General features: G+C 43.2%; 4 protein-coding genes across 6 annotated transcripts in view; 1 reads left to right on the plus strand and 3 right to left on the minus strand.

Moving 5' to 3' along the window:
* ten1 (TEN1 subunit of CST complex) overlaps positions 1–817 on the plus strand; it is a 7405-nt gene extending 6588 nt beyond the window's left edge. Inside the window, exon 5 of the mRNA XM_068592294.1 lies at positions 794–817. The gene's annotated coding sequence lies outside the window, so the exon portion shown is untranslated. The remainder of the gene's footprint in view (positions 1–793) is intronic.
* evpla (envoplakin a) overlaps positions 1–10078 on the minus strand; it is a 13973-nt gene extending 3895 nt beyond the window's left edge. The window contains exons 1-21 of the mRNA XM_068592295.1: positions 9957–10078; positions 6146–6245; positions 5903–6057; positions 5271–5394; positions 4851–4982; positions 4666–4707; positions 4173–4334; positions 3985–4092; positions 3777–3872; positions 3550–3660; positions 3143–3289; positions 2891–3042; positions 2681–2778; positions 2354–2526; positions 2003–2178; positions 1617–1755; positions 1318–1511; positions 725–875; positions 513–596; positions 257–364; positions 73–165 (exon numbers count right to left, since the gene is read on the minus strand). Of these exons, the coding sequence (XP_068448396.1) occupies positions 73–165; positions 257–364; positions 513–596; positions 725–875; positions 1318–1511; positions 1617–1755; positions 2003–2178; positions 2354–2526; positions 2681–2778; positions 2891–3042; positions 3143–3289; positions 3550–3660; positions 3777–3872; positions 3985–4092; positions 4173–4334; positions 4666–4707; positions 4851–4982; positions 5271–5394; positions 5903–6057; positions 6146–6245; positions 9957–10000 (2589 nt within the window). The 5' untranslated portion in view covers positions 10001–10078. The remainder of the gene's footprint in view (positions 1–72; positions 166–256; positions 365–512; positions 597–724; positions 876–1317; positions 1512–1616; positions 1756–2002; positions 2179–2353; positions 2527–2680; positions 2779–2890; positions 3043–3142; positions 3290–3549; positions 3661–3776; positions 3873–3984; positions 4093–4172; positions 4335–4665; positions 4708–4850; positions 4983–5270; positions 5395–5902; positions 6058–6145; positions 6246–9956) is intronic.
* A 4118-nt stretch (positions 10079–14196) lies between these two features.
* On the minus strand, positions 14197–24568 carry srp68 (signal recognition particle 68). Its single transcript, XM_068592637.1, has 16 exons — positions 24422–24568; positions 23922–23988; positions 23273–23386; positions 22404–22599; positions 22055–22137; positions 21860–21969; positions 21650–21729; positions 21259–21399; positions 17571–17669; positions 17337–17401; positions 16820–16973; positions 16404–16498; positions 16135–16264; positions 15876–15951; positions 15694–15746; positions 14197–15126 (listed from the first exon to the last, which is right to left on the minus strand). Exons 1-16 carry the CDS (start codon positions 24507–24509, stop codon positions 14899–14901), a joined length of 1779 nt encoding a protein of 592 aa, XP_068448738.1. The 5' UTR covers positions 24510–24568; the 3' UTR covers positions 14197–14898.
* A 527-nt stretch (positions 24569–25095) lies between these two features.
* Positions 25096–26729, minus strand: part of polg2 (polymerase (DNA directed), gamma 2, accessory subunit) — a 5689-nt gene continuing 4055 nt past the window's right edge. The window contains exons 5-8 of one of the 3 annotated variants that reach the window (XM_068592432.1): positions 26479–26520; positions 26278–26358; positions 25924–26024; positions 25096–25817 (exon numbers count right to left, since the gene is read on the minus strand). In XM_068592432.1, coding sequence (XP_068448533.1) covers positions 25655–25817; positions 25924–26024; positions 26278–26358; positions 26479–26520 — 387 coding nt within the window. In that variant the 3' untranslated portion in view covers positions 25096–25654. Of the gene's footprint in view, positions 25818–25923; positions 26025–26277; positions 26359–26478; positions 26617–26729 lie in introns of all 3 variants that reach the window. The other 2 variants (XM_068592431.1, XM_068592430.1) reach the window with 2 other exon arrangements.

Consider the following 26729-nt stretch of genomic DNA (forward strand, 5'->3'; position numbering starts at 1 on the left):
TTGCGATGTAACTTTAAGTAGTTTAATAGAAAACATGATTTGATAATTTGTACTGAAAAGGTTCTTTCTTACTTGCACAATGAGATTCTTTGCCAGACCCATCTGTTTTTGGCGTTGGGTGTTTTCAGCTGTTGCTTCAGCATAGCGGTTGACCAGATCTTTTTCCTGCAATAAACAAAAGACACGGCAAACCATCAGCCACCTCGATTGTTTAATAAATGTAACACATGTACGTTCCTGTGAGTTTAACTGTTACCTCTCTCTGAACAGCATCAGTCAGCGTCATCATAGCAGGTTTCTGAGCAACAGTGGCTCCAGCATCCTCTAGTGCACAGTTGTATTTGTCCACATTGACCTCGTAATCCTGCACAGATGTGAGGATACAGGCTCAGAGCACAGAGTCATTCTATGTCACAGTCAAATATGCTTGTTTTCCCAGGAGTTTTCACATAACCAATTTAGTTCCTTACTAATATTTTACAACACTGTGTTACAATCCATTTGAGTCTTACATTGAGGAGACTCTGCAGGTCTTGAGACAGGTCAGACACTCTGTCCATGTCATCTCCCTTCCTCTTCAGGTCATCGACCACCCTCTGTGTTGACAGGTTTAATAGACGTTAATCACTGTTAGTTATTCATAGCATCTATCATTTCCTCACAGCTGATTTTACAGATTTGCATAAAGAGAATGTGAAATAAGTTTCAATAAATCACAGCGTACCTCTTGGGAGCTCTCCTTGGAAGTGACCTCAGACAGATCATCGTTGTGGTTTATGGTGTTTTGCGGCAGGTTGTCCAGGAAGGACTTCAGGGATTGGGATGTGCTCTGAAACTCCTGGTTCTTGGATGCAGCTTCTTGTAAGATGTTTTCCCTGAGATCATTAATCAATATGAAAATTAAACAATAGACTTTGTAAAGGCTTTGCTTTTTAGTGCTTTCTAATTCAAATTATTTTGTGTCTTTTCCTTCAGGCATATGTCTTTATCGAAGGTATAGTAAGCTTAAATATTTGCCTGGTTATGTCAATGTATTTACTTTCTGTATGTAGTTTAAATGATTAACGTAACCCTTTTGTTTATTAATTGTCTTTAGATAAACAAAGAGAAAAACAAAACAAACATCTCAATTCATGTACAGACAGCAGTACAGTTGTATAAACTATTATACTGCTTACAAACTCCACAAAGTAATCAATTTCACAAAAGTGGGCAAAATTTGAAAAATCACAGCTAATGGAACTACCAGAACACACACACACACACACACACACACACACAGGGCTGTACATCGACGCGACAGAGTCCGATTCTCACCTCTCCTTCAGCTGATTGTTTACATTGGCGTAACGGGTCTGCAACTGCTTGACCTCATTTCTCTGGCGCCGGATGTCAGGGCAGTACTCCTGGTAGCCCTGCTGCAGAGAGCTGCACAGCTGCTCCGTGGTCTCCAGATCCTGGCTTAGCTTCTTCATGTCGTCCTGAGCCGCCGTCACAGACTTGCGCTGGAACTAAATACGACAAAGACGACACGCAATTTACAAATCGGTCAACTCTAAGTTAAACCTATGATAAAGAGCATGATCTTTTATGTGGTCGAGGTAAGAGTTCCTCACCCGAATGTCCTCAGTGCGGGCTTGGATTGCATTTGGCACATCAGGGATTGGACCGTCGTCACTCAAATTTTTCTCAAAGCCAGAGACGAGGCCGTCCACCTTCTTAATCTGACCCTCCAGGTTGAGAGAAGCATTAGCTCTAAAAAAAAAAAATGGATACATGCATTGATAAGTGGAGGCCGACTGAGATTATCTGGTATGGTAGCACAGCTCGACAAAGAAAGATACGATATGTACAAGTATAAAAAAATAATGTTGATCGTTTACTGCATCTATTGAGGGAAAGGTTTCAACTTGCAGTTGTTAAACTAGGACAGAAAAATATACAAATCCCTTTCCTCGTGTATCTGTATTCAAGCAACTTCCAAATCCAAAGATACACTTACTTGTTGGTGTAGAGGTCAGCGAGTGCTGCGATGCCGTTGTACTTGTTGTTGGCATCGCTCAGCTTGAGAGGCAGTGCAGAGGAGGTGCTGCTGGAGTCTTTGGACAGGAGGGGCTGCATGTCCGCCTGAGCCGCCTGCTTCTGCTGCTCCAGAGCCTTCAGAGCCCTGGCAGCTTCCTATCAGGGACAAATGTAGATACTTTAGATGCTAGCACTAGAGGGCATTCATCACATATCAGACATGAAATCCCCCAGAGAATAAAGGTAGGAACATGCCAACAGGAACGACCCTGGCTTCAGTGAGTAAGGATCAAATGAGTAACTGGGTTGTGTGTGACTTCAGTCCTCTCACCTCCTGTTCCTTCAGCCTCTTGGCCAGATCCCCGGCCGGGTCGGAGCGGCTCAGCGGGGCTCGCAGGCGGCTCAGCATGCTCTCCTCAGCGCTGGCCAGGTCACCGTCCAGCTTGTCCAGCTGCTGAGAAAGGGCTTTCACTTTGGGATCCGGCGGGGCGGAAGACACCGGGGCTGAATGAGGGAACAGGGACACTATTAGTTGCCTTGTCTGATTGTGGCCTTGAGATGAAAACTATTTGTGCGACTGTTGTCAAATCATTATCATGGTTTAAAGAATCAACAATGCCTCCTAATGAGAATATTGCGGTAACTGATAGACAATGACCTGATTTTTGGGACTTGGAGACCTCGGATTTGTGATTCTTCAGCGATGCCGCCAGAGCAGTTCTTCTCTTCTTGATATCTGTCAGTTCACCGCCCAACCTAATGAATTGTAAGTGAAGAGACACAGTATTACCGACTGATATTTTTGCGTTGTTTGTTGCAGTTTGATGTTTGTTGTAGCTGCAGAATATCACAAGCCTGCATGGCTTACAGGTCCACTTTGTCGATGGCGTCGGGATCAGGTGGAGGGATCTGGAAGCAAACTCCCGGGAAGGTTTTTGTCGCCCCGGCACTGGAGGTTACGACCCAGTTATCATCCGAGTTAGATTTCAGGGAGAACTTCTCACCTCTTTCCAAAGAATCCTGCATGGTGATAATAAACAAGGTTAGAAAACATGAGCGAACGCCTGAATTGTCACATCTCAGCTGTGGATATTTGACAGTTTGGGCCGGCCTTATCCACCTTATCTGTCTCCCAGTCACACAGGGCCTCCACTGTGACCAATCTGTTGGGGTTGCTGCGTCGCAGCTTCAGAGGAGTGATGGTTGTGCTGCGTCTCCTCAGGTCGGCCAGCTGCTGTTCGCTGTTCTGCACGGCGTTCTCCTCGGCCTGGTGGGGAACAGACGCAGAGACCTCATCAATACTACTGGCAGAGTGTTGAAACGTTTCAATGCTTTTGTTTGTGTGAACTGAATGCGTAACATACAACAATGCTTCCAATGTGTCCCTTTTCACTTCTTCATATGGCTTCCACAATAAGAGAAGTGGGTGCTACAGAGTGTTTTCGTTCCCACAGGGAGGTGCAAGTTCAACTTGTTGTGTGCATGGACATGCAGTCCTTGATTCGGTCTCTAAAAGCTGCTTTGTACCTCAAGCTGCATCATTGTCTCTGAGTTGCTATTCTTGCTGATGGAATTGGGGTCCAGGCTCTTGTTGAGTTTGAACAACGTCTCTGACAGCTGCTCAGTCTCCATTTGGTACTGTGAAAATAGCACAAATACATATTTCTTCACCCTCAATGCCTTCCCACACCAACTTGACTCAAACGCAGATCACGGTAGTGACAATTTGCGATGTACGGTCTTCCCATATTTACCTTCTTGTATTCCTCCACACTGTCCAGGTGTGTCTCTTGACAAATGCAGAGATTGAGGAATTTCTGCCACTCGTTTCGAACAGCGTCTCTCTGAGCCTGAAGGTGTGACGTAATATTTCAGTGGAATTTAAATGAGTTTAAAGGTAATAAAGTTGAAAGACTGTTGGTCTTCAAGGCATTGCCTTTGACTTAGAAAGCTGTGACGTACTTGAATAGTGTCACTGGCTGGGTGCTTCAGTCCAATGAGTCGTTCTCCTTCGTCCTGGAGTTTGTTCACCTCGTTCTCGTGGGACAGCAGGCTGTTGTTCTTGAAGTTCTGATGGAGGTAAAATCAGGTTATTAAGATGCCCGGTTATCCAAGTCCAGACTAAATTACGCCGTTAATGTTTCACCGACCTCGTACTGCCTGCGGACGTCTGGGGGGTCCACCATGCGGTCACTCCAGTCCTGCTTTTTGATCTTATCTTGCTCTTCCCCCAGGAAGACCAGCTCTTTGTTGCAGCCGTGCATGTATTCGTACAGGCTGTTCAGGTAGTGCCGACGCCACTTGGAGTTGTCCTGAGACGAAATGAAATAACGCTCAATGAAACCTGAGAAGCTCTGAGTTTGTACGTGTGCTCAAAATCAAACGGTATTTTTGACGTATTACTCAGATGGCGTATCCGTGAGGGAGAAGAGGCAAGGAGCTCAACATTTATTCTATTATTTAATATTTTATAGATGATATAGCAAAGAACTGTACAGGAAAATAAAATGTGTGTCTTAAAGATAAAAAAGGAAATATTGTTTAAAGAGAAAAGTGATGACACATTTCACAAAATCCCCTTAGAGATGTTCACTCATGTCAACTCAAATACAAATAACAAAAATGTACGACGACACCACTCACCAGTAAATTGTTGTACTGCTTCTTCAGCTCCAGATATTTCTCCTGAAAAAGAAAAACGGACAACGACGTGACCTCGTGAGCGGCTGAAGACCATTTTTCATTGAGATTAAAGAAGACAATGCATGAAACGATTTGGATCAGCTGCTGCGGGGAAGACAAAGAATAATATGTCCATGAATGTTGACCTTGCTGCCCGCCGAGCTGACGCAGAGCTGCGAGTTGTAGGCCTCGACCTCTTTGTGCAGGATGTTGTGAGCGGCGACCTGCTTCTCCAGGTCGGCCATGCTGGGGCCGTACTCCTCCACGTTCACCAGTTTCTGAGCGCACAGCGGACGGACACAGTCAATGGTACGTGGACACCAAAAAAAAAACACACCAGGCTGAACACGTTTTAGTCATTTGTGCCGTTTAACTCGCTCAGCTTGAGGTGGAGACTATGAAGCATGGTTCATTTATTAATATATACTATATCAGCACTGTTGGCTTTGATCTTTTTATGGGATTAGTTGGCAATAACGTACTGCCAACGCTACCGGTCAATCAGTCCTGGGTCCTCTCATCCTTTAGGCAGACTGCCTCAAAATGTTCAGTGTTATTATACGCACTTGTTTGTCGTTGAAAACCGGCCCCCAGTCGATCCGGGGCATCCGCGACACGTCGTCAACCTGCTCGAAGATGTCTCGGTAGAAGGCGCAGTCCTTCAACCAGCGCTCGTGGAGGAGGAGGACGCTGGAGAAGAGATGCAAAGAAATAAAGAGGTGTTTCTTTATTGAAAACTAAAGTCTGGGATACAATGTGAAATAATCAAATGAATGAACGCAGACTACGTAATTTTTCGACACATGAAAGTGAGGAGAGACTTGTCCAGTTTAATTTGATTTGTAAACCATCTTGTAAAACGTCAGACTCTCGAGACAAGATGCCACAGGCAAAAATGCTTTTGTATCATGCACTGATAAACTGTTTTGCTTCCTTAACACGCCTTCGTTCAGACTAGTGGAGAGATCCAAAACACACGTTTATTTTACTACTTTGTCTATTTGCATCTGTACATTTTTCCTCAATTCATCAAAAGTTTGCATTAGATAATGCCTCACTTGCATCTATCTATCTATCTATCTATCTATCTATCTATCTATCTATCTATCTATCTATCTATCTATCTATCTATCTATCTATCTATCTATCCATCTATCCATCTATCTATCTATCTATCTATCATGTTGTATCCACTCACTCGCTCTCTATCTCTCTGGCTTGAGGATGATGGGACTTCTTGGCTTTGTCGACATCCAGGAAGAGGTCCTTCAGCAGGCCCTCAGCCTCGCCCAGCTTGTCTGATATCTCAGCCTGGTGCTGGAAGGGCAGCTCTTTCTTATCATTCTCCGCATCCTGATGGAAGTAGACAACAGTTCCTTCATTTCGAGGGCTGCCGGTAAAATGGATTTGTGTGCGTTTGTCGTTCAGTGCGTGTTCTCACCACAGCCAGCAGATCCTCGGACCTGAGGATGTCTTTCTCCACTGTGTCGGCATTCTTTTGCATCTGGGCGACCAGCAAGGTCAAGCTGCTGGCCTGGGCCCTGCAAGGCGAAGAGGAGGAGGAGGAGGAGGAGGAGGAGGAGGAGGAGGAGGAGGAGGAGGAGGACACAGATGAAGCCACGAGCACAGGACAGACGCGTTATCGAGATTTACCTCAGCATTTCATTTGATTAAAAAAAAAAAAACCTAACCCGACAAAACGCGCGCAGTGACATTGAAGGATGAACTATACCTATAATTCTACATGAATTCATAAAAACAAGAAGTGTATGCGTGACGTGGAGTAGAGGATTAGGATGAAGATCACACATGATGGTGATTCCAATCCAGTGGATGCAAATCAAATCAAATCATCTGCAAACAGGTGAGAAATCCAATGAGACTGAACCAGAAGCGACGTTAGAGGAGCTGTTCAAACCTTTGATTGTGGTGAACTTTGTAGTCTCACTCAGTAAGTCAAGTTATGAACTGGCGTCCCATTTAAGAGCAACTTGCAGGATTCAATTATCGCTGTATTTAATATTGTTTCCACCCCGCATTTCACTCTGCAAGTCGCTCTCCAGCACCAGGTGTGGCAAATGTACTGCAAGTTTGTGTAAAAAAAATCTTCACAACATGCAACGTTGGCTGCACAAAAGACCCCACAGGTATCTCTCCTCCGACACATCGGACAAGACGTTTAACGTTGAACTCTTCTCCCCAAATGTGTTTGAGCTGCGGGGCTGATTTTACAACCTGCCGGGACTCTTTTCACACCAAAACCTTTGAAATAATAAAGGACGGTGTGTAACACCGACCAAACGAATGTTGGCAAGGAGCTCGCTGGTTAATTGACCCACATCCCCGAGCTGTACCTCGAAGTACAAAGTCATGTCTCTCTGACCAAAGTAAGCAACTGTCCTGTAAATTAGATTTGGGGCGGCATGAATGCTGTTGCAGCGCTCGTAAATAATGGAGCGACAGAGGAATGCAGAGTTCCTCTTTCTGCCCTGACTCACTGAGCTGCATGCTGATCTGGTTCTGCAGCCGCTTTGACAATGGCCTCCCTCTTCCTGCTCACTCAGCAGGAGCGACAGGTATGTTCCGCACGCACACGCACATTTCCCCATATCAGCCAAATGAGCACTTGTTGAACTGTCTGGGACAGCCTCATCAGTGACATGTTGCTTTCTCTGCAAGCAAACCGATAAACAACGAGACAATGAGGACCAGGACCCTGATGAGTCAGCAGAGAATGGATGAATGAAGACGTGTGATATTCATGCGTGATGTACACCTGTTCTTGCGTGGGGTGTCTTTGATTATTTTCATACCTTGTTTGCTTTCTGAGAATAAATCAAAAAGCTTCTTTATTTTCTAATCATGGGAATATTCTTGATTAAGGTTTGTGGACGACAAAGTCAAAGTCTGACATGAGGCAAGTAAGACGTTGACAATAAAGCAAACCAAATGATGTATTTTTTAGAAGAATCTGTCATTCAATTAAGGGTCTCTTCCTTTTTCTGATGTGAGACAGCTTGAGAATCTAAATAAAGGCGGTTTCTTTTGGTGAAGAAAAAAGAATAGTGACACATGGTCCATGACACCTTCGTGGTCCACCGTGGAGGTCGCGATTTATCACATTCAGGATCCACAAAGGAGCTGAGCGTCAGGTCACAGCTGGGGACACGCGGGTCAGTCTGGTTCGGTGTCTTTTCTCTGATCTGGGGTGCGGAGTGAGTGTCCACAACAGCTGACAGTAGTTAAACGCTGCTGCGGTGGGAGTTTTAAAACACTTCTTTCAACCAGCACTCTAGCTGTATTGCTATGTTCAATGTTGTGTGCTCAGTGAACTCAATGGTAACACTAAAACATTGATCGCTAAAAGGGACTTCATGTTTGGTTCCATTCGTGAACGGCAAGCAGGTACAGCTGATTTGACTTGAAAGTGGAATAACTGGACGACCCGCATAATTTAGAAGGGCTGGCCAGCATTTAGTCAGCAAGGTGGAAGATCACAAAACTTGTACCACAAACCACTCCCTGATTCAGGTACAACTTTTAAAATCGCATCCCAGCTCCCAGTTTGTGGTAGTAGGATTCAGTTGTGTTGGATTTTGGGGCTAAAAGAGGCTGAAAGCAGCCCAAAGCTGCTGGAGGTATCCTCAGCAGGTTCAGCACCAACGACACCACACAGGGGAATGTCATTCAATTACAATATGCTAATTAAAAGCTCCACCCTGCCCATTGATAGCCACGAAGGAACAGTTGACTTTAAATGCTGACAGTTCTTTTACGAAACCAACAAAACTAATGATTGATTCATCTCTCAGCTGAGTCTGATAATCGACTTGACGATGAATAGAAAAAGAATCAACGACAAGTTTAATTAGCGATTAACGATCAAAATAATTTATTCTATGAAAAATATGAACTATTTGCTGTTTTTCTCTGTTTTCTATCATCCATCCATTAGCCAAACCGCTTATCCTATTAAGGGGTTGCAGGGTGTTTTCATTTAGAAAAAAATAATAAAAATACTTAAATACTAAAAATTGGCTCTGGGAAATTGTGCAATGGATTTTCTGACAATTAAACGGAACATGAAATCAATTATTTGAAACAACAAATTCAAATGTGACTTAATAATGAAAATAATCGTTAGTCGCAGCCCTATTTATTACTGTCTTTATTGCTTTAATTGGTGATGGAAACTTCTTCAGGGAGCAACATGTCCTGTGTCGCTCTGTAAAGGACAGTTGGGAACCAACGCCCTCCTGAGAGAAAGAAACCAGCTGAGCAGTACTTACTGCCCAGCCCTCCTCACACACACATGGCAATCACACAACATGTGCAGGGCAGGAGACGGGTGAAACCACCTGGTCACCACCTCGCCCGTGAAGCCGCGTCAGTATTGTGACATCAAACAGGGACAGAAAAGGGGGAATGTGTGAATCACGTCGGCAGCTGAATGCGTCTCGCGGACAAACTGGTGGCCTCGTCACACACGATGTGTTCGAATGACGTTTGTGTCAATAAATCACATCGTGTTTGAGAATAGACCCTCGAATCCAACCGGTTCTCATCATTACTTCGGGAAATGAAGTTGTCTTTTCTTCACCGGCGGTGACATCAGCAGCTTTACGACTGACACTTTACGACTGACGCTGAACATTTGTCTCCTTATGTTTGATCCACGATTTCACATCAAATTAAGCTTTTTTTAAGCAACTTTTCTTCATGAAGTTGCAGCCAGCCTTCTTCATCCAACAGCTTTATAACATGTACTGTGTGAGCGACACATATTTATCTACACCAAACAGCCACATCACACACACACACACACACACACACGCAGATTTGCAAGTCTCGACTCAGATCTGTTGAAGGCCTGTGCAGATTAAAAACAGCTGATGAGATTTGTTCCCTCTGTGACTTCCAGCTTGAGTCGTTTTCACTGGTTTCCCCTCTCGTCAGTCCCACCACATGTTTACAACGTATACCTGGCCTGCGGGACCTGCAAACAGCCTGACAAACACCTCGCTTGCTTTCACACCATCACTGAGGGTTCACCTTGGCTCGGTGGAGAAACTGCCCGAGCAAACATTTCAACGCAAAAGGAGGGCAACGCTGAGAGGGAACAAGGACAACAGCACGCACAGGAAACATGACACAGTCCTGGCCTGGGGAGGAACCGGAGGAGGGGTGCCATGACCGAGATACAGTGTTCATACATGCATTACACTCATAAAGTCCTTGGGACAAAAACTCACTTGTTTATCTTGCCCGAGTCCTTACTCTCCTTTTTCTTAAACATCCTGGAGGTCGCGTGGGGTCAAGCAAAAACAAATCTCTCTCTCTCTCTCTCTCTCTCTCTTACTCCTTCTTCGTCCCTGTCTTCCTCACCCTGTGGCTCCCACTCGTCTCTCCTCTGTCTTTGGTTGCTCTCAAACACCCTCAAACACATACTCACGTCAGCAGAGGGTTTGACGCTGGCAGCTCCTCCCAGACAGGTTAGCGGGTGTGTCACCACCCAGACATCCACCTGGTGTAGGAATACTGGACCGACCTGTTTCCTGCGCTCTCTCTCAGCCCTGCCCTTTCCTTTTCACCTGGGCCCTGACACACTCTGAGGTCTCTGGCAGGGGAGCAGTGACCCGTCAATTACCACTAATGCATCGGTCATGGGGCTGCAGGGGCAATGCATTCTTGAAGTCTCTCTCTCTCTCTCTCTCTCTCTCTCTCTCTCTCTCTCTCTCTCTCTCTCTCTCGCTCCTCATTACCTGTGTCAAAAGTCTTTCACCAGGTGGTCAGCCAATATGGACTGTACATAAGAGGTGGACGTAGCATCACGTTGTTATATTTTTGTTTGTAAAGCAAGTGTAAGTGGAGATTCCTATGAACTCCCCCGAACGAGGAGTTTGGGGGATATGGGCCATTTAATGTTGTTTTTTTTCTTCATTTAAATAGTATTAATAACTGACTCCTGACCTGTCATTTTGCAAAAGTGTCTTTAACTGCAGCATATTATGGCAATCCCTTTTTTCCCCCTTTCCCCTCATTTTCTTCTTTTACACCCATTGCAAGAAATAATATAGCATCAAATTAATGTTTATCACCACACAGTTCTTTATTCATGGCGGGTTCCAACATCACTTCATCTCCTTTTTTTCCCCAGTTCCACACAATGTATTTTTAAAAACGAGGCACCAAAGTTCGGCTCATCAGTCAGCTTTGTGTTCACCCTCATACATCCTGTTTTGTTTTCAAATTCTCATCAGGTTTGGGTCTAATTGTACTGTTAAAACATTTTAATATGATTACTTACAACTTCACATTTCATGAGTCTTCTTGTTGCTGTGACTTGCTCTGTTATAACTCATCTTCATTCGCCCTGACAGATAAGCTCACGGACGCACAGTATACAGTCAACAAAGGAAAGTGTCTGACGGCGTGCAGGCAGAGAAAGAGGCGAGTTACGTCCCTTCACCTTATAGAAGAGGCACGTGTTAAGACAATGTTGACAATAAAAAACACCTCCATACATTACAAAGTCCCATGTGGCGTATCTACAGACTCGAGTCATTCAGGATCAGGGCGTCTCTCTGCCGCCTGTCAACGAAAGGAAATCATGGCGAGGAATGCAGCTGGGCAGCTTTCTTTGCATCAGAGTGGGGAACAGCACATTTTTGATCTGGCCAGTCATCCAGAGTCTCTCTCTGGGTGCGTCCACTGGTCTGGAAAAACAGAAACTCTGTCTGTTGCTTGGAGATGTATGTGGAGGGACATTCAGCTCCTACATACACCACGAAACAGCTTCTTATCAAATATTGTATATTTCATTTGAACATATTTTAGGAAAGATCTGGGCCAGATAGTCCCAGCACGAGGTCCATTTAGGAGCTTTTGATCAAAACACATGGTCTTCCTCGGCAGATAATGTTTAACCAACATTGTGGATGACCTTTAATGCCCGATTGTGCACATTGGGTTAAAAGTCCAGATGAAATATTCATTTTATTTTTTCATTTCAATCATTTTTGATGAGATTGAAAGCTCCAGAACAGCTACTAAAGAGCCCTTAAGGTGGTATTGTTTCAACTGCTGCCGAAGAAAATAATTTGTCTTCACCTTTAAGCCAACGTGGATAGAAAGTGTCCAGATAAATGGAAATGTTAAAATCTGCAATTCCCTGGTATTGTAATCAGTTAAATTATTGGTCATAACACAACGTATTGGACAAAGAGAGTATTTGACCTGTTGAAAGCGCGATGAATGCAGGGAATTTAAAAGTTTTACACCTCACCTTGAGGACTACCTGAATATCTGAACCAAATGAATTGCAATCTATCCTGTGGTTTCCGGTCGTAGCCAACAATCATTTTATGTTTGTTGTTAAGTCGAGATACCAACTAGCACTTTGATCTATAGCCAAAGCCAGGCGTGATGCCTGGCTCGAGAGGTTAAAGACTGCTTTTTTTTTCTCGTGAGGTTATCATTGACACCGTGTGCATGACGTCGGATTAAGTCGGACTCAAATCTAACCGGCATGCATTTTAAGGCGATGGCCACTGAGCAATTCTACGCAGCACTGGTTCATATTGAACGGGCCTGTCGCTGTCTATCACTGTGACAATGGTAGAGCAGGATCTTCCTTGGATCAGAGGATCCCTGGATCAGCAGTTCGATCCCCGGCTCCGCTATTCCGTGTTGATGTGTCCTTGGGCAAGACACTTCACCCCAAGTTGCTCCTGTAGTTGTGTGAATGTTAATTACCCCTGATGTACGAGTGGCCCCTGTGAATGATGACTCATGTTAAAGCCTTTTGAGGTGTCAGAAGACTAGAAAAGTACAGTCCATTTACCATCCACAGAGCTAAAGATAGCTGTGATTCAGAAGGGATAAATAACGAGCTCAAATTCATGTTGGTACGGTAGTTAACAGTCACAAAAAACATTCTTAGCATTTAAAGTGAGAGGAAACAACAAAGGTGAACACAATGAGGGTGTGTCAGTGTTTTACTAAGCTACACACAGCAGACACACACACACACAGCACGGTTGTCTGGTTTCAAAAGTCAATCTTACAAAAGCTGTAATGCTCATCCTGAATCTTGGACATTTTCATCTTCGAACAGTTAATTTATAATAAAGATGGGAAAATAGAGAAAAGACATTAGTGATAGTGTACTATCTGTATTTGTTCTACATAAACATTTATCTCCACCTCATTAAATGCCTTCAGTCAATTCAAGCAGAGCACGTGTGATCCTGGAGAGACAGAGGTATGAGTGTATTGAAAAAATGTGACAGGCAGCAATAAGTCATCAGGTAGAGATGCCTTGTGTGTGTTAGTTCATGTAAGTGGGGAAACAGTAATTTGCAAGATGAAGATGGTTTGAATATTAAACACACCTTTACTATTATTCAATCAAGATGCACGGACGCAAAGTAAACCTAAACACACACACACCCTGCTAAGGCATCCCAACACACCCAAGACAGAGGTACAAGAGAACAGTCACACACCTCCTTACCCCAATCAGACATTTTTATTTTCTTAACTGTGGCATTTTAAACAGTAATTCTTACAAAATCACAGCTGCTGCGACAATCAAAAGCACTTTTTTCTCCTCCATCACGACCCTTCTCTGAAATTTTGAAATTAGTTTCAAGAGAACAGAAGTGGACAAAGAAAGTCAAGAGATCAGTCTTTGGTGCAAATATATTTTAATCATAGGTCTGGAAATTAGATCAAATCATACATTTTTCATCAGGTAATTTCTCTTTCCACTTATGTTTCCAACAAATATTGATCCTAACGGTTTAATTTCCAGGCCAAATCGAGGAAAAATGCTGGAACTGCTCCAGCACTTCCATTATAATTTTTTTAACGAAAAACACTGAAGAAAAAAAAACAAAAGCAAACACATTGATAGAAAAAAATAGTAAGCATAACAGTGTAACGTTCGAGTGAAAGTGTGACACTGAACCAATCCTCCAGCTCGTGTTTAACTAGCTTTCGCAGGCAAACAAGGTCCCTGAAGGATCAGAGGAAATGAGTCGCTTTGATGTGGCCATTATGACTGGCAACCAATATATCACGAAAGGTTTTTATAGTCACAGAATAACCATAGACATGTCGTCGTTGATGAAAACATTCAAGTCCCACTCATGACGAACAAACAGCCGTAGTTGTGAGAATGAAAGGCTGCTAAAAACTTCCCCCCATTCACTAATGTCGACTGCTCTCAGACAACATTGATTTTTATGAAATGAAAATAAAACAAACAAACAAACACATGAATTGATTACAGTGTTAAGATCTGCTTACAGTCATTAGCGAGCGGGCCCTTTTGTAGAAAATGTGACACAGCGAGGGGTGTTAAAGATGGCGACTTGCGCTTCCATCTAGACGGGTTGAAGCAGTTGGATGCTCCTCTCACATGATGGCACTTTTGGTGCCTTATGTCATACAGGACCACATATACATTATGACCCGTGTAGCTTGTAGTTGACAAATTAAAAAAACAATTCATGCACAGTAAAAAAAAAAAAAAAAAAAAAAGCAGGAGAATCCAAAGCAGAGGTGGAGGGAAGCGTTGGATCGCAGCAGAAGTCTTCTGAAAACCATGATGATTGATAAAACAGCTTCAGTTGGCTGAACTACATTTGATAAGCACTACTTTGTTTGTTTTTGAAGTCAAAGTAGCTGCAAGTTTTATGTTTAAAAAAAAGATGCTGAAAACATCTCTCGAATAAAGAAAAAAGCTGACGAAATTAAATGAAGGCGCTTACATGACAGTGAAAAAAGAAGAAGAAATAAACACTACTAATGATGCCTAAGTGGTTTTGTTTGCTCCGACGGGATCGTGAGATTGACAACTTGGCAGTAGCTGCAGACATGGCATGGCAACCTGTAAAACCTGAAAGACCCAGACGGCTCAAAGTAAGGCGGCCTTACTGCCTGATGCAGTCACTGAAGGTGGCAGGTGAATTTGAGTCGTATTGCTACTTGAAATTGATCAGATCACTTCCTCGCCTTCCTTTAGAGCTTCAAACTCCACCCATCTTGCACTTAGGCAAGAAGAAAAAAAATCAAAACATAAAAGTATTTTTAATTATTCTAATTATCGACCGCCCAAAGGCTGCTTGTTGTTGATGAACTCGGGACCTTTGTGGCGCTCCTGTTGAATCCAAAGCCCGGGGGATCAATTTAGCTGCCAAAGCCAAAGATGCCCTTGATGTAGCCGGTGAGACCGCCCTTGCCCTTCTGCTCCACCTTGTCCTCCAGGGGCGGGAAGGCCACATGGTTGAGAGCAAGGTCAAAGAACAGGGGCTTGCAGGGGATTGGCTGGAAGTCGGGAGGGAACTGGACCAAATTGGGCTGCTTTCCCACGAGAGCCGGTTCGAGGCGGAAAACTTCGAGGCGGTTGCAGAGGGGCTGCATGAAGGAGAAGAAGTGCACACCATCATCATAAACTCAGAGATCAGGCAAAGATACTCCTAACCTTTATAAAAAAGTCACAAGTCCACGCAACACATAAAATATAGAACAACTAAATCGCTGCTGAAACGTGCTGAAGTGACAATAAAGCTGTTCTATGTTCTACACGTGTTGCTGGATAATTGGCCGATGGGTCGCCAGTACAACAGAAGCCTAACTGTATGAGTTACATTTGCAACACGGACTGAAGCTGTTGTTGCACCTACCGGAGAAGAAACAGGCTAAAAATAGTAAAAACATGTCAACGGACAATTTTATGAACACGTGTGCCATTGACAACATCAAGTTTTGCAGATTGTTTGAACGACAATGTCTCACGCATGTCATTACAATATTTACTGTGTCACTTCCTGTGTGTACTTTCATAAGATCAAAAGATCTTTGAGGACGTTTCTCTTTCAAATAAGTCAAAAAGCTGTTTCCATGATGAATTTGCTTTGTTCCACGATGAAAGACTATATTTATCATTCATTTGAGGCGGGTCTCTTGATTTTGTTCTCTTACCGTGTTGTCTTTGACCTGCTGCTGAGAGGGAACTTCAGCGGTCTCCTCAGTGTCTGAAACACAAACACATTGCTGAAGGGTAGTACACAGAACCAGTCAGAACAAAGAGGCCGGACTAAAAGGGTTCTCTCGCCATAAAAAACAAATGAGTGGATAACGGTCAGTTCAAAAGGTGCTCTCACCTAAAATAGCTGCAGCTTGAAGAGAGTATTTCTCAGCGTTGACCTCAGCAATGAGCTCCTGGACGTCAGGGAGATCCTGTGGAAACAGATACAACGGGGACGTTTCTGGTACAGATTGTCACTGCGACTTATTTGACAACAAAATCTTTCAAAACCAGAGCAACCTCTGTGGAATACATTCAGAATTTCTATTTTGCTGCGTTTATGTTGACATGTGTGTAAGTGGACCTTTTCATGATGGATTGTTAGTACGACTAACCTTGAGGCTGTTGTTGAGGTTCTTGGTCTTGGACTGCACCTCCTTGGCATATTTCAGCACCCTCTCATACAGCACTAATGCCTCACTCCACTTCTTCACCAGCACATACGACTGAGCTATGAAGAAACACCTGTGAGGAGTTCAGAGGGGACGAACACATTAACAACACGCTAACGAAACAAAAAGACATGGACACAAGTAGGCAGCAACCGCAAGAGTAAGTAAGACATTGTGGGCTGAAGGATGTCAAACTAATAACTGGGTCTGACCTGTTGGCCTTGTAGACCAGCGTCTTGAGGGACACCTCCTTCTGGAAGGTGTGGTCATCCTCCAGGCCCTGCAGGGTGGAGAGCTCAGCCAGACTCTGAGCCGGACAAGCAGGGGAAGGTTAGTGACGTGATGGGGAAACAGAAGGCGAGTGAACACTTTGAAAAGGAAGTGACGTCGGACAAGGCAAAATGTCAAATTAAGCCACAACACGGATCAGCTAAATTATCACTCAACTGGCAAATGATAACAACTTTCTGACCTATTATTTTAACTAAAATATATTCTGCTATGATGGACAATTAATGCATCTAAAAAGTTAACACTATGAGCTAAGAAACATGTGTTTCATCTCGTCAATACATGCGAAAGCATCCGATTACAAAGATCCCCACATACTGAATGTCCAGACTTTTACCTGCAGGATGATGTCATAGAGGCGGATGAGATCCTGTGGACGGGGCCCTCTCTTGCTCTCGTCGGCTTCGGGTTCCTTCAGTTTCGCCTGCAGAGTGTGGGCCATGCTCTCATTCCTCTTCACCAGCGTACACAGCTTGATGTAGGTCAGGTAACTGGTGGAGGAGACCAACATCACGTTTATTATTCACTTATAAAGGCGACACATGAGAGAAACATCAGAGGGTGGAAATAAATGTTTACGCTTCGGCCTGGGTATGTTGCTTACGTTACTTTGCAACGTCTGACAAACTGAATATCGTTGGCGCAAATCAAAAAGCCTTCACATCTCCTACGGGGCACCCGTAGGAGATGTCCTTATTGATGTTGTAGCTAAGCGGGAACCTGCTTTTTTATTTTTTCCGCTCACCATAACTTGTTGGGTACGCATTACCCAACAAGCTATGGGGTCATGCATGAGATGGGTCGTAAAATGTTCACAAATGAAGTCATCGTTTCAAGAACAATTTCTCTTTTACCTGTGCAGGAACTGCAGGTTGGATACCTTGCTGCTGTCTCCATCAGAGCTCCTCTCTCGCTGCTTCTACAAAGACAAGGAATAATTCAATGATTTAAACTCTCCTCCCCATTCTTGTCAGTCTCAGCTTAGCTAGTTAGCTGTAAATCAAACTGATGACTCAACTGTCAGTTAAAAATACAAACATCCCTCTCCTTCACCAAACTATGTCAACTTTTAACCTGCAGCATCTTACCGTTTCGCTCTTGAGTTCCTCTCTCACAGCCTGGATTGTGTCTCTGCACTCGGCCAGCAGAGTCTCATAAAGATGCTCTTTGGTCTCCTCGTTAGCCGTCTGCACAACACAAACAATAATCAACACCTATGGTGGAACAGAGTGGCTATGAATCAAGAAACACCTCCCGTTTCTTAGTCAAATAATATTGTCCTCATGTTCAAATTTATTATAAAACACAACCAGGAAACATTTGTGTACTATGAGTAATACTAGTTTATGCATTAAAGGATCACTACAGAAAACAAAAGCAAACCAGAAAACTACATTAAATGGTTAAATGTGTTCATTCCTGGTCACTTTGCACAACAAGGACTGCTTCAGCATTGATACTGATCAACCAGGTCTGATTAGTTAATCCCCACCCCTCTAAACACTTGCATGGTGCAATCAATTCTGTTACAGTGAGATAACAAAAAAAGGGTGAAGAAAGATTTAAAGTTAAAAAAAATAATCATGAAACTATGCAAACCAGTTTCAAAGAGGAATGGGGAAGAAACTGTAAAAAAAAAAGTTGACAGCCAACTGAACTGTAGCCCGTAGAAAGGAACAGGGTCAAACGTTATGCCCCACAGAGCGGCCACGCCTCTTCCAATGTCCACAATGGCACCTTGTTTCAGATGTACATTTGTAAAGTTATCACTTCCCTTTATCAGCAGGGAAACAAACGATGAACCAGACACATTTTTTTGGTGCAAGTAAATCTGGTTATAAACACACAAAACTTCAGCAAGAAATCTCACTTTTAGGTGTGTAGTCATTTCATCATTTAATTTCTCACAAAATGATCCTTTAATATGCCCAATATATGCGTAAATCATGGCTCAACTCAGAATAGGATAAAAAAAGGAAGCCATATTATATTCTGAAAAAAGGCCCCATAGAGGTCCACAGGAAGGGGCGGGACTTTGCCTCTATTCTGAGTTCACCAAAACAATCTTTAAAATTAAAGGATTAAGGATTAATTATGTAGACACTTAAGGCTTCAATATATGATCTTGGACCCTCACAACCACTTTCCTCCCGATTAAAATTATACATGCGCAAATAAAAATAAAACTCAGCCATGCAAACAACTATTTCATTCATTTAGAAATCGTAGAGCAAAGAGCAACAGTTTCAGCGACTGTGACCAAGTGGGAAAAGGTACAGGTATGTAGGCCGACAGGTTGTCAGTACATTCCTGCTCATAACTCCTCTGCAATCTTCACCCTCTGGAGTTTCAGGGTTAAAATCTTTGCGCGTGCCAGGATTGATCTTTTACCGACAGACATACAATAGGCCTGTGTTAGAGATCTTAGTCTCCAATGTCTACGGGACATACGTTCATATTTAAAGATGTCGGTTTGGTTTAAATGTAAGCAATTTATGACATGTTGATACATATCAAACAAGAAGTTGTTTACCACCTTTATGAATGACATTACTGTCACTTATTCACCTTCAAAGAGGGGACAAAAATCTCAAAGAAAGAAAAACGGGAAGAATGTTACGAGGAAATTCCTCGTGGTGAAAACAGACAGGCCACACAGACACTGCTCTCATCCACCCAGGAGGCTGGTGTTATTTGATGCCGCTCACTCATTCCAACACCCGAGCAACGCCTTGCATGACCTGCTCAACCCGTCGAGCATCCTCTCTTGTTCAGCGGGAGGGCTCGACAGATAAACCGATTAGAGGGAGGAGTGGACAGAGCGCCTCCACTAGGACTGATGTATGGCCCAATATGGCGTTTCCTGTCCCCAGTTTGTATTAAATACTCTTGACTTTCTTTTGCACAATCTGGGACAAGCAGCACCCAAGACGTGTTCATTTTACAACATTAACTGTCACTCAAAGACAGTTGATGAGGATAGGATCTTATAATGTAAATTATTAAAAACAACAAAGAATGGCAGTAATTCAGCTACAAAGCAATGCCACGCATTCAGTTACAACCACTATTAGCTTAACAATGAATGGACTAATGCTACAGTTGAGCCCCAAAAGGGCACATTTGAAACAGAAAATTGCTTAATGATGATAACACCAATCCATCCAGAGACCTGCTGGGTGTCGCCCTGTGTTCAGGTGTGGGCTGAAATGCACAGAATGCAGTCGTGCGATGAGAGAGGCTGCATGCCACAGCCCTGAGTGGACGTAGGTGTGTGACAGGTGTGTCTGCACGGCGTCCTGAGCCTTCTGGCATAAAAAAAAAGAAAGAGGAGAGCTGTGGTGGCAGTGAGGCGACATGAGACTGCAAAGAGGAGAGTGCTACCTACTGGAAGCTTAAGGAACCACATGGTTGACTGTGGCTCAGTTAGCATGCCCGTCTTTCAATCAGAGGATCGGTGGTTCGATCCCCGACTCGGCTAGTCCATGTTGTTGTGTCCTTAAGCAAGACACTAAACCCCTAATTGCTCCCTGTTGCTGTGTCTACCGTGTATTGAGCAACAATGTAAGTCGCTTTGGATAAAAAGTGTCAGCTAAATAACATGTAATGTAACATGGACTGTTGGAGATGTCCTGCTAAAACTTGGGCCAAACACCCACAAAGAGACTTTTCATCTAAGAAAGGCAGTATGATTGACCCCCGCACCACAGAAGTATTGAGAATTTGAGGGCTAACACAAGGATGTTGTTGAGATCTTAACGATTACAGTTCTCGATTGTCCTGACGGGGAAAAAGGCACTTCCTTCCCAAACAGACACCAAAACACTCCAAGTAAGGCCCACTACAAAGCCCCCAAGTAGCCAGCTGATGGGAAACAAAAAGAGGGGACATTGCTCTTCCTTCCAAAAATGGGACACAACAAATGATATGCTTCCTATATTTAAAAAAAAAAAAAAAAAAAGCGGTCGTTAGTCTGCCGTAGGAAGAAGCAGCACACCAACAAATACTGAGCCATCTCAGCAACAAGGCCGAGTTGGACTAAAGATAATTCACCCTTGACAAAACAGAAATGAATTCCGGTCGAATGTTTTCTGGCGTGTATCTATGAACACAGCCGTGTATTTTGAGAAGCATGTGGACATGGGTATAAAATTAACATCCCACATATTGTCGGTATCATTTGGGCTTTAGATCATAGGAACTAGGGCTGTGTGGTATACCGATTTAAAATTTCCATAAGGTAAAATTTTTTCACATACTGTCATACCGGTGCAAAATGTAATGTTCACAGCTCACAGCTGAAGGCGCAGCGGTCTGAGGTACTTAAGTGTCAGGTTTCAAACTTTAGTCATGGTTGTACATTATATTTACATCGCTGAACTGCTTGCTGAGTACAGCTCGCCCACTTGTCATGAAACTCCGTCGCACAGGAGAGAGAGTCTCTTGCGCAATAGAGTTACACAGAAAGAGCTGTACCTGAGCGACAACAGTCATTACAGCTGTGCACCAGAGCGAGTTGACCAGCAAGCAGTGAACAACTACGGTGGCGATCCTTTTTGGCACCGATGGAAAAAAATACTGTGAAACTGCCAGAATCTTGCAAAATACCGTGATATAAATTTTTGGCCATACCGCACAGCCCTAATAGGAACATTTCTATCATGTATTTTTAAGCGCTGGCATGTGATGATATGAAGAGCTGCTAACAACGTCTTCTCATCGAGTGCAGGGCAGTTTGTTTTAAAACGCTACAAAGCAGTTACTCAATATACTGACCTGAGCGATAGCGGCTTCATTGTCTGCCAGACCCAACAGGAAGATGCGGGCCTTGTCGATTTTGACGGGCACCGACCGCCCTCGCCACTCCACCTCGCTCATGGTGGCTGCCTGCTTGGTTCTTGCCTGAGTGATCAGGGCCTGTGGAGAAATTTTTTTAAATGTATGAAGTGTTTTTTAAAACATTAAATGATCTGAACCACAGGAGTGACAACATATTCCATCACTGAATATTCAATATTGTTTAAAATTGTATATTTTTTTTAAATGTTTTTATTGAGACTAAAGTTGAGGAGCAAATGTGCGTGTTGGCTAGAGCTTGACATGATATTAGGCTTCGCCAGTATATGAACGACAACTGATGATACAAATTCAACTCCCGTTTGTTCACCTCCAGTTTCTCGGCCATCATGCCTCCTCCTCCTCCAGTCAGTCTCATCTGCATCAAGTCATTGATGGCATTCTGGTCACCTGCAATTAGAAAGAAAAAAATATCTAGTTAGATGGTGTGGGTGTGGAGAGAAAGTCTGTAAACCTATCCTTCATAGCAAGAGAAAGACAGTTATATACAGTGCCCCTTGCCCCCATGTGTGTTACTCACCAATGTTGTAAGCACAGTAGCGGATGTTGGGCGATATCTCGTCCACACGCTGGCGATACAGAACTGCCAGCTCCTCTGTAAAAGCACTGGCCAGCTTCTCATAGATGGTCCTGACAAGATCAAAATGGGGTCGTTTAGAATTTCCTGAAACGTTCTGCCAAAGTATTCAGAAACTGCAGTGACGTTAAAACTCACTTGCACTTGTTGAAGGCCTCCATGGCGAGCTTCCACTCCTGCAGTTCAAACTCCACCATACCAGTCAGGTATGCAGTGTAGGCCTGAAATTATAAACACAAGCTCTTATTAGTGGCTGTTGTGAAATAATGTGATTGTTGCTAACTGTAACACAGCGTAACAATGTTAGTAATTTCATTTCAAACATTGAAACAAGCGTCCATCAAAACCAAGGAGAGGCGAAGGGCGATGTGTCTCGAGTTAAAAACACTTTGACAGTTGAGGGCTTGCGATCTCCGAGCACATGAACGCCCATTATTCTTTACACCTGTGCCGTGTGTCTTAAAGCAGGTTGATGATGACTTTGTACCTGCGCCTCAAGTTTGGTCTTGGCGTCAACGCGCGGGCTCTCACAGAGCTTCTCCAGTTTCTCGCTGTGCTTGGCAGCCTTGCGTAGTCGTGCCATCAGGTGGAAGCGCTTACGGGGCTCTGTGTTAGCTTCCTGCTTCAGCTGCATAGCGTAACTCCATGCACGCTCGGCCTCCATCAAAACCAGCAACAGATACCTGAAGAAGGGAAGGTCACTGCGTCAGTTGCTTGGTAGCACATTTCCACAATTTATATCCAAAGTTGATAGTTAGAAATGTGTCTTGAGCAAATATATTCATAACAAAGTTGAGTGTAATTCTGTGGTTTAGCAGTGAGGTGTACCAAACCAGTTGGAGACTCGTGTCTTATGAAGATCAGCTATTTGATACCAGTTTGCTGGGACCCACTGGTGGGTCCACTGATTTTTTGTAAGTTACAAACTTTGGTTATGCTTACATCTAATAGGGCTCAAGAATTCAAACAAATAAAAACAACAAACACACACACTACTTACTTACTATAAATATATAGTTGGTCAAACAAAGCATAATTTCAATGACCAGTTGTTTTAAATATGAGGAAACAAAAAAAAAATGTAATGTTGATTTTTTAAAATTTGCAATCACTTTTGCAATCACTTTTTTTTCAATTATTTAACAAACTGATCCATTATGTGTCATTTTGGGCATTAAGTTACAAGAGGTTAAGAACCCTTTCTGTAGATAAAGAGCACCGCATTGTAATAGCAATGGAAAAAACTCCTGTGTGATGTGCAAGCAAGAGTTGTGTTTATTTTACTGAGTATGAAGCTCTTCAATAACAGCCAGCTAACTACACATGAATGTCAGGTTTAGACTTTTCATTCCTCACCTGCTGTCGGAAATCATTTCAACCGTTATTTTCTTTCCGATGAACTTGTGTCGGTTGCCCATCCTAAAACCAAGAGTCTTGCGCAGGCGACGCAGTCTTCGGGAGCAGTAACCCCTGCACAGTCACCCAAAGATGTTTACATTACATGAATAACACTCATGGGTACATTTCCATCTTGGTTTTTCTCAATGGCTTTGAAAAGATATCCTAAATCAAGGAAGATTTGGCCTTTTCTTTCTTAATTAACACACTTTGAGCTATTAGTAGTAGACAGTATAATCTGTGTATTTGACTGCATTAGGCTGATTGTACAGTTAATTAATTTAGTATTAATAGCCATTTGTACACCAGTCTTGTGTGAGCCATATGGTAGCAAAGGTGTCCATATGCAAACAGTTTCTTTAGTGCACGAAACAAGGATTTTGTCTGCAAAATAAACAGGAATTAAAAAAAACAAACAATAATGTCATATGGAGGACGTTGAACATCAATTTATTCAAAAAGCTAACATATGGCCAATGAATGGCTTGTAATCATGAACAAACAGCACATCTCTATGTGAACAGAAATACAATACTCGACAGTTCACCACAGACCGTCCAGTTATTATAATAAGTATGATGGGGATGCATGACGGGGCACAGCTCACCGGTATCTCTGGTAGTCTCCGTGTCTGAGACCATGCTGCTGCTGGGACTCCTTGATTATTTGCAAAACTGCGAATTAATGTTAAGGAAAAACCTCATCTTTATCACCACATACACACAGTAGTCCAATTGTCATTCATGTTCTAGTATGCCAGCCCTGGACACAAAGTCTGACTGAGGCGCTGTGATATGTTGCAGAAACGTCGACGTCAGTGAGCTGCTCCTGAAACTCAAGAGGTTACACCCGTTACAACACGTTAACCGACATCCCTGCTGTATGTATGTATCCTTGGACTTGTAAAACAAAGTTTGAGACAAGCGAAATTAATCTGCTTTTCAGGACTGACAGCCTGCTTCAGTGTGACACGTCGCCTAATAACGCAAGCTAACGTGATACTATGACCGAGCTAGCTCGCGAGCTACCGTCGGTTCCTGAGCCCGACACACGTCAACTGAAGCGACAACAAAGCCGTTGCTGCACGTCTGGTGCTGTGAAGGATACTCTCGAGTCCAAGTCCTCCATCCGATGAATTCTTTGTGTTTTCATCCACAGAGGATAGTTTAGCGTCGTTTTGCTTGTCTGAGGCCATCTCTAAATGCTAGCAGCTAAGCGGCGCATACACATGCTCAGTAAGCTGGAGAACAAGCGACCAATGACGGCGGAGGGAGGGGCAACGCTATAGCCAAATCTCGCGAGATTTAGTGAGTGTCCCAGTCGGACAGTTTATGGTGTGTTCCTGTCACTAAACGGTGCAGTGTTGCCTCCACAGGAAAATCTTGGGAAGAGCTCCCATGAAGACGTACATCATTTGCTGATTGAAGTATGCACATTAACGGATGCCACTGAAATAGAACAAAATCCCCAATTGGACAAAATAGTTCATATCACTGAGGGCACTGATCAGCAACATATTATCTATAATGACAAAGTGAGTGATAAATAACCCACTATTAAGCATTATATGTATGATAAACCATCTGTCTGGTATGACTACAGATGAATATTACTAATTCAAAGTCGCTGTTGGATAGTGTAGAGATATCTGAAATGTGATGAAGATACTTTAATATGATTGAAAGCTCATGAACAACTACAAAATGGACTTGGTGAGGTCAGACTTTTTTTTTTGGGTCAAGAATGATCTTTGAACTTCAAGAGAAACATTGATCAACACGTGGCACATTCATGATCAATTAATATACGACCAGTAACAGGTAGCACAAGGACAATAACAAACACACTAACAACAATTGAATTTTTAAGAGACACTGTATATTTGAATAGAAAGGGAGACAGAAACCTGAGCAAACCATTGATCACAATCTGTCGCCAATCATGTAAATACCACCCTGTTAAAATTCAGACAGTGAGACATGCACTGATCCCCCTACTTGCTTTGGAAGAACCGAGAGAGACTGTAGGATGTCCTCAGGTCATACCTAATACAAAACTGGGGGTACATGCGCCATAAGTATGTGTCCACATAAACTTTGAGCAACATGCACACATCTTCTTCAAACTGCTGTAAACAAAAATAGTTTACTGCAATTAAAAAAAATGAGGTACAGAATTGCCATCAATCAGCAAAATATACCTAACCACACAGAGTTCACACGGAGCCAAAAGTAATTCTGGAACAGACTAATTTCTATTAAATGCTCTGGTCTGAAGAAAAATTTCTTAATTCCGCAATATTTAGACTTTCTTTTTAGTTGCCAAAACAAAAGGGTCCATTCAGATGTCGGTCGCAGAAATGTATCTTGAGAGAAAGTTCTTGATCTCCGAGATGTGCTTGGTCTCTCTGACGGTGGTGTCTCTGCTGCGCACTTGAAGGAGGCCGCTCTCCAGCGTGTTCTCGCTGATCACCACAGTGAACAGCACTCCCATCTCGTCATACCTACAATGCATCGACACAGAAACACACACGTCAGTCCACACATCCAGAGATGATTTGCTCCTAATCAGCAACTTTGCTTCTATTGCAACAGTGAACTGCACTTTACTTTGCGTTTAGCTGCTCCATTGACGTTGGCATAGTTTCCAGATACCCAGGCCACGCAGAAATCTTAGCCTCCATTAACTCCTGCAGCAGCCCTTCACAAACCTACGGAAAAAAATCAAAAACTCTTTCATCTCCTTTCACTATTGCCTAAACCGCAAACAAGTTCAACTAAATTATTTTAGTGCTGATCCTATCACAGTCGCTTAAAAAACACAGCACATGACTCACTTTTTAGATATGTATTTATTTAATCAAGATTTAAAAACATGTATTAATCATTGACGATTAATACATGTTTCTCAACCGATGTGTCTTATTGATGATTAATACATGTTTCTCAACCGATGTTTCTTACCTGCCTCAGCTCCATAGTGGCTCCCCTGCCAATGTCTAAAGCCACTTTGACCGGAGCCAACACTGGGTGCAGCTTCAGGACCTGAAATCAAACATCGAACCAAAACTAGTGACTGAGGATCACATCACAACAGAGCGGGCAAGTGTCCAGTGAGACAGTGGAAAACAGTACATCGTTGTTTTTTAACAAGTGGGTCGTTACCTTTCTCCTCTGCAGTTTCTGCTTGTTGTCTTCATTCTTGACCTGCTGGAGCGAGTTGGACAAAAAGGCCATCACACCGCGGTCCATGTTCCCGGTTACTGAGACGACGTGAGCAACCGACTTGCGACTATCTCGGCACTGAAAATGTGTTTAGAAACTGCTTGTGATCACCGGTGTAGCCAAACAGACACAAGTGGTAGAAAATGGCTTCAACTCGTCATTTATTTCATGATTTACATCTGTGCTTTTCC

Source organism: Clinocottus analis, unplaced genomic scaffold, assembly GCF_023055335.1.
Source record: "Clinocottus analis isolate CAN_PGR_092001 unplaced genomic scaffold, fCliAna1.0.p SCAF_27, whole genome shotgun sequence".
Classification (NCBI taxonomy): Eukaryota; Metazoa; Chordata; class Actinopteri; order Perciformes; family Cottidae; genus Clinocottus; species Clinocottus analis.

What these genes read in the sequence shown, in the direction of transcription:
- srp68 (XM_068592637.1), bottom strand. Translation starts at nt 24,509, where the DNA reads ATGGCCTCAGACAAGCAAAACGACGCTAAACTATCCTCTGTGGATGAA. An exon ending in TGGAGGACTTGGACTCGAGA is followed by an intron (nt 23,989 to 24,421) that starts GTATCCTTCACA and finishes ATTAATTCGCAG; the next exon opens with TTTTGCAAATAATCAAGGAG. An exon ending in AGCAGGTCAAAGACAACACG is followed by an intron (nt 15,127 to 15,693) that starts GTAAGAGAACAA and finishes TCCTTCATGCAG; the next exon opens with CCCCTCTGCAACCGCCTCGA.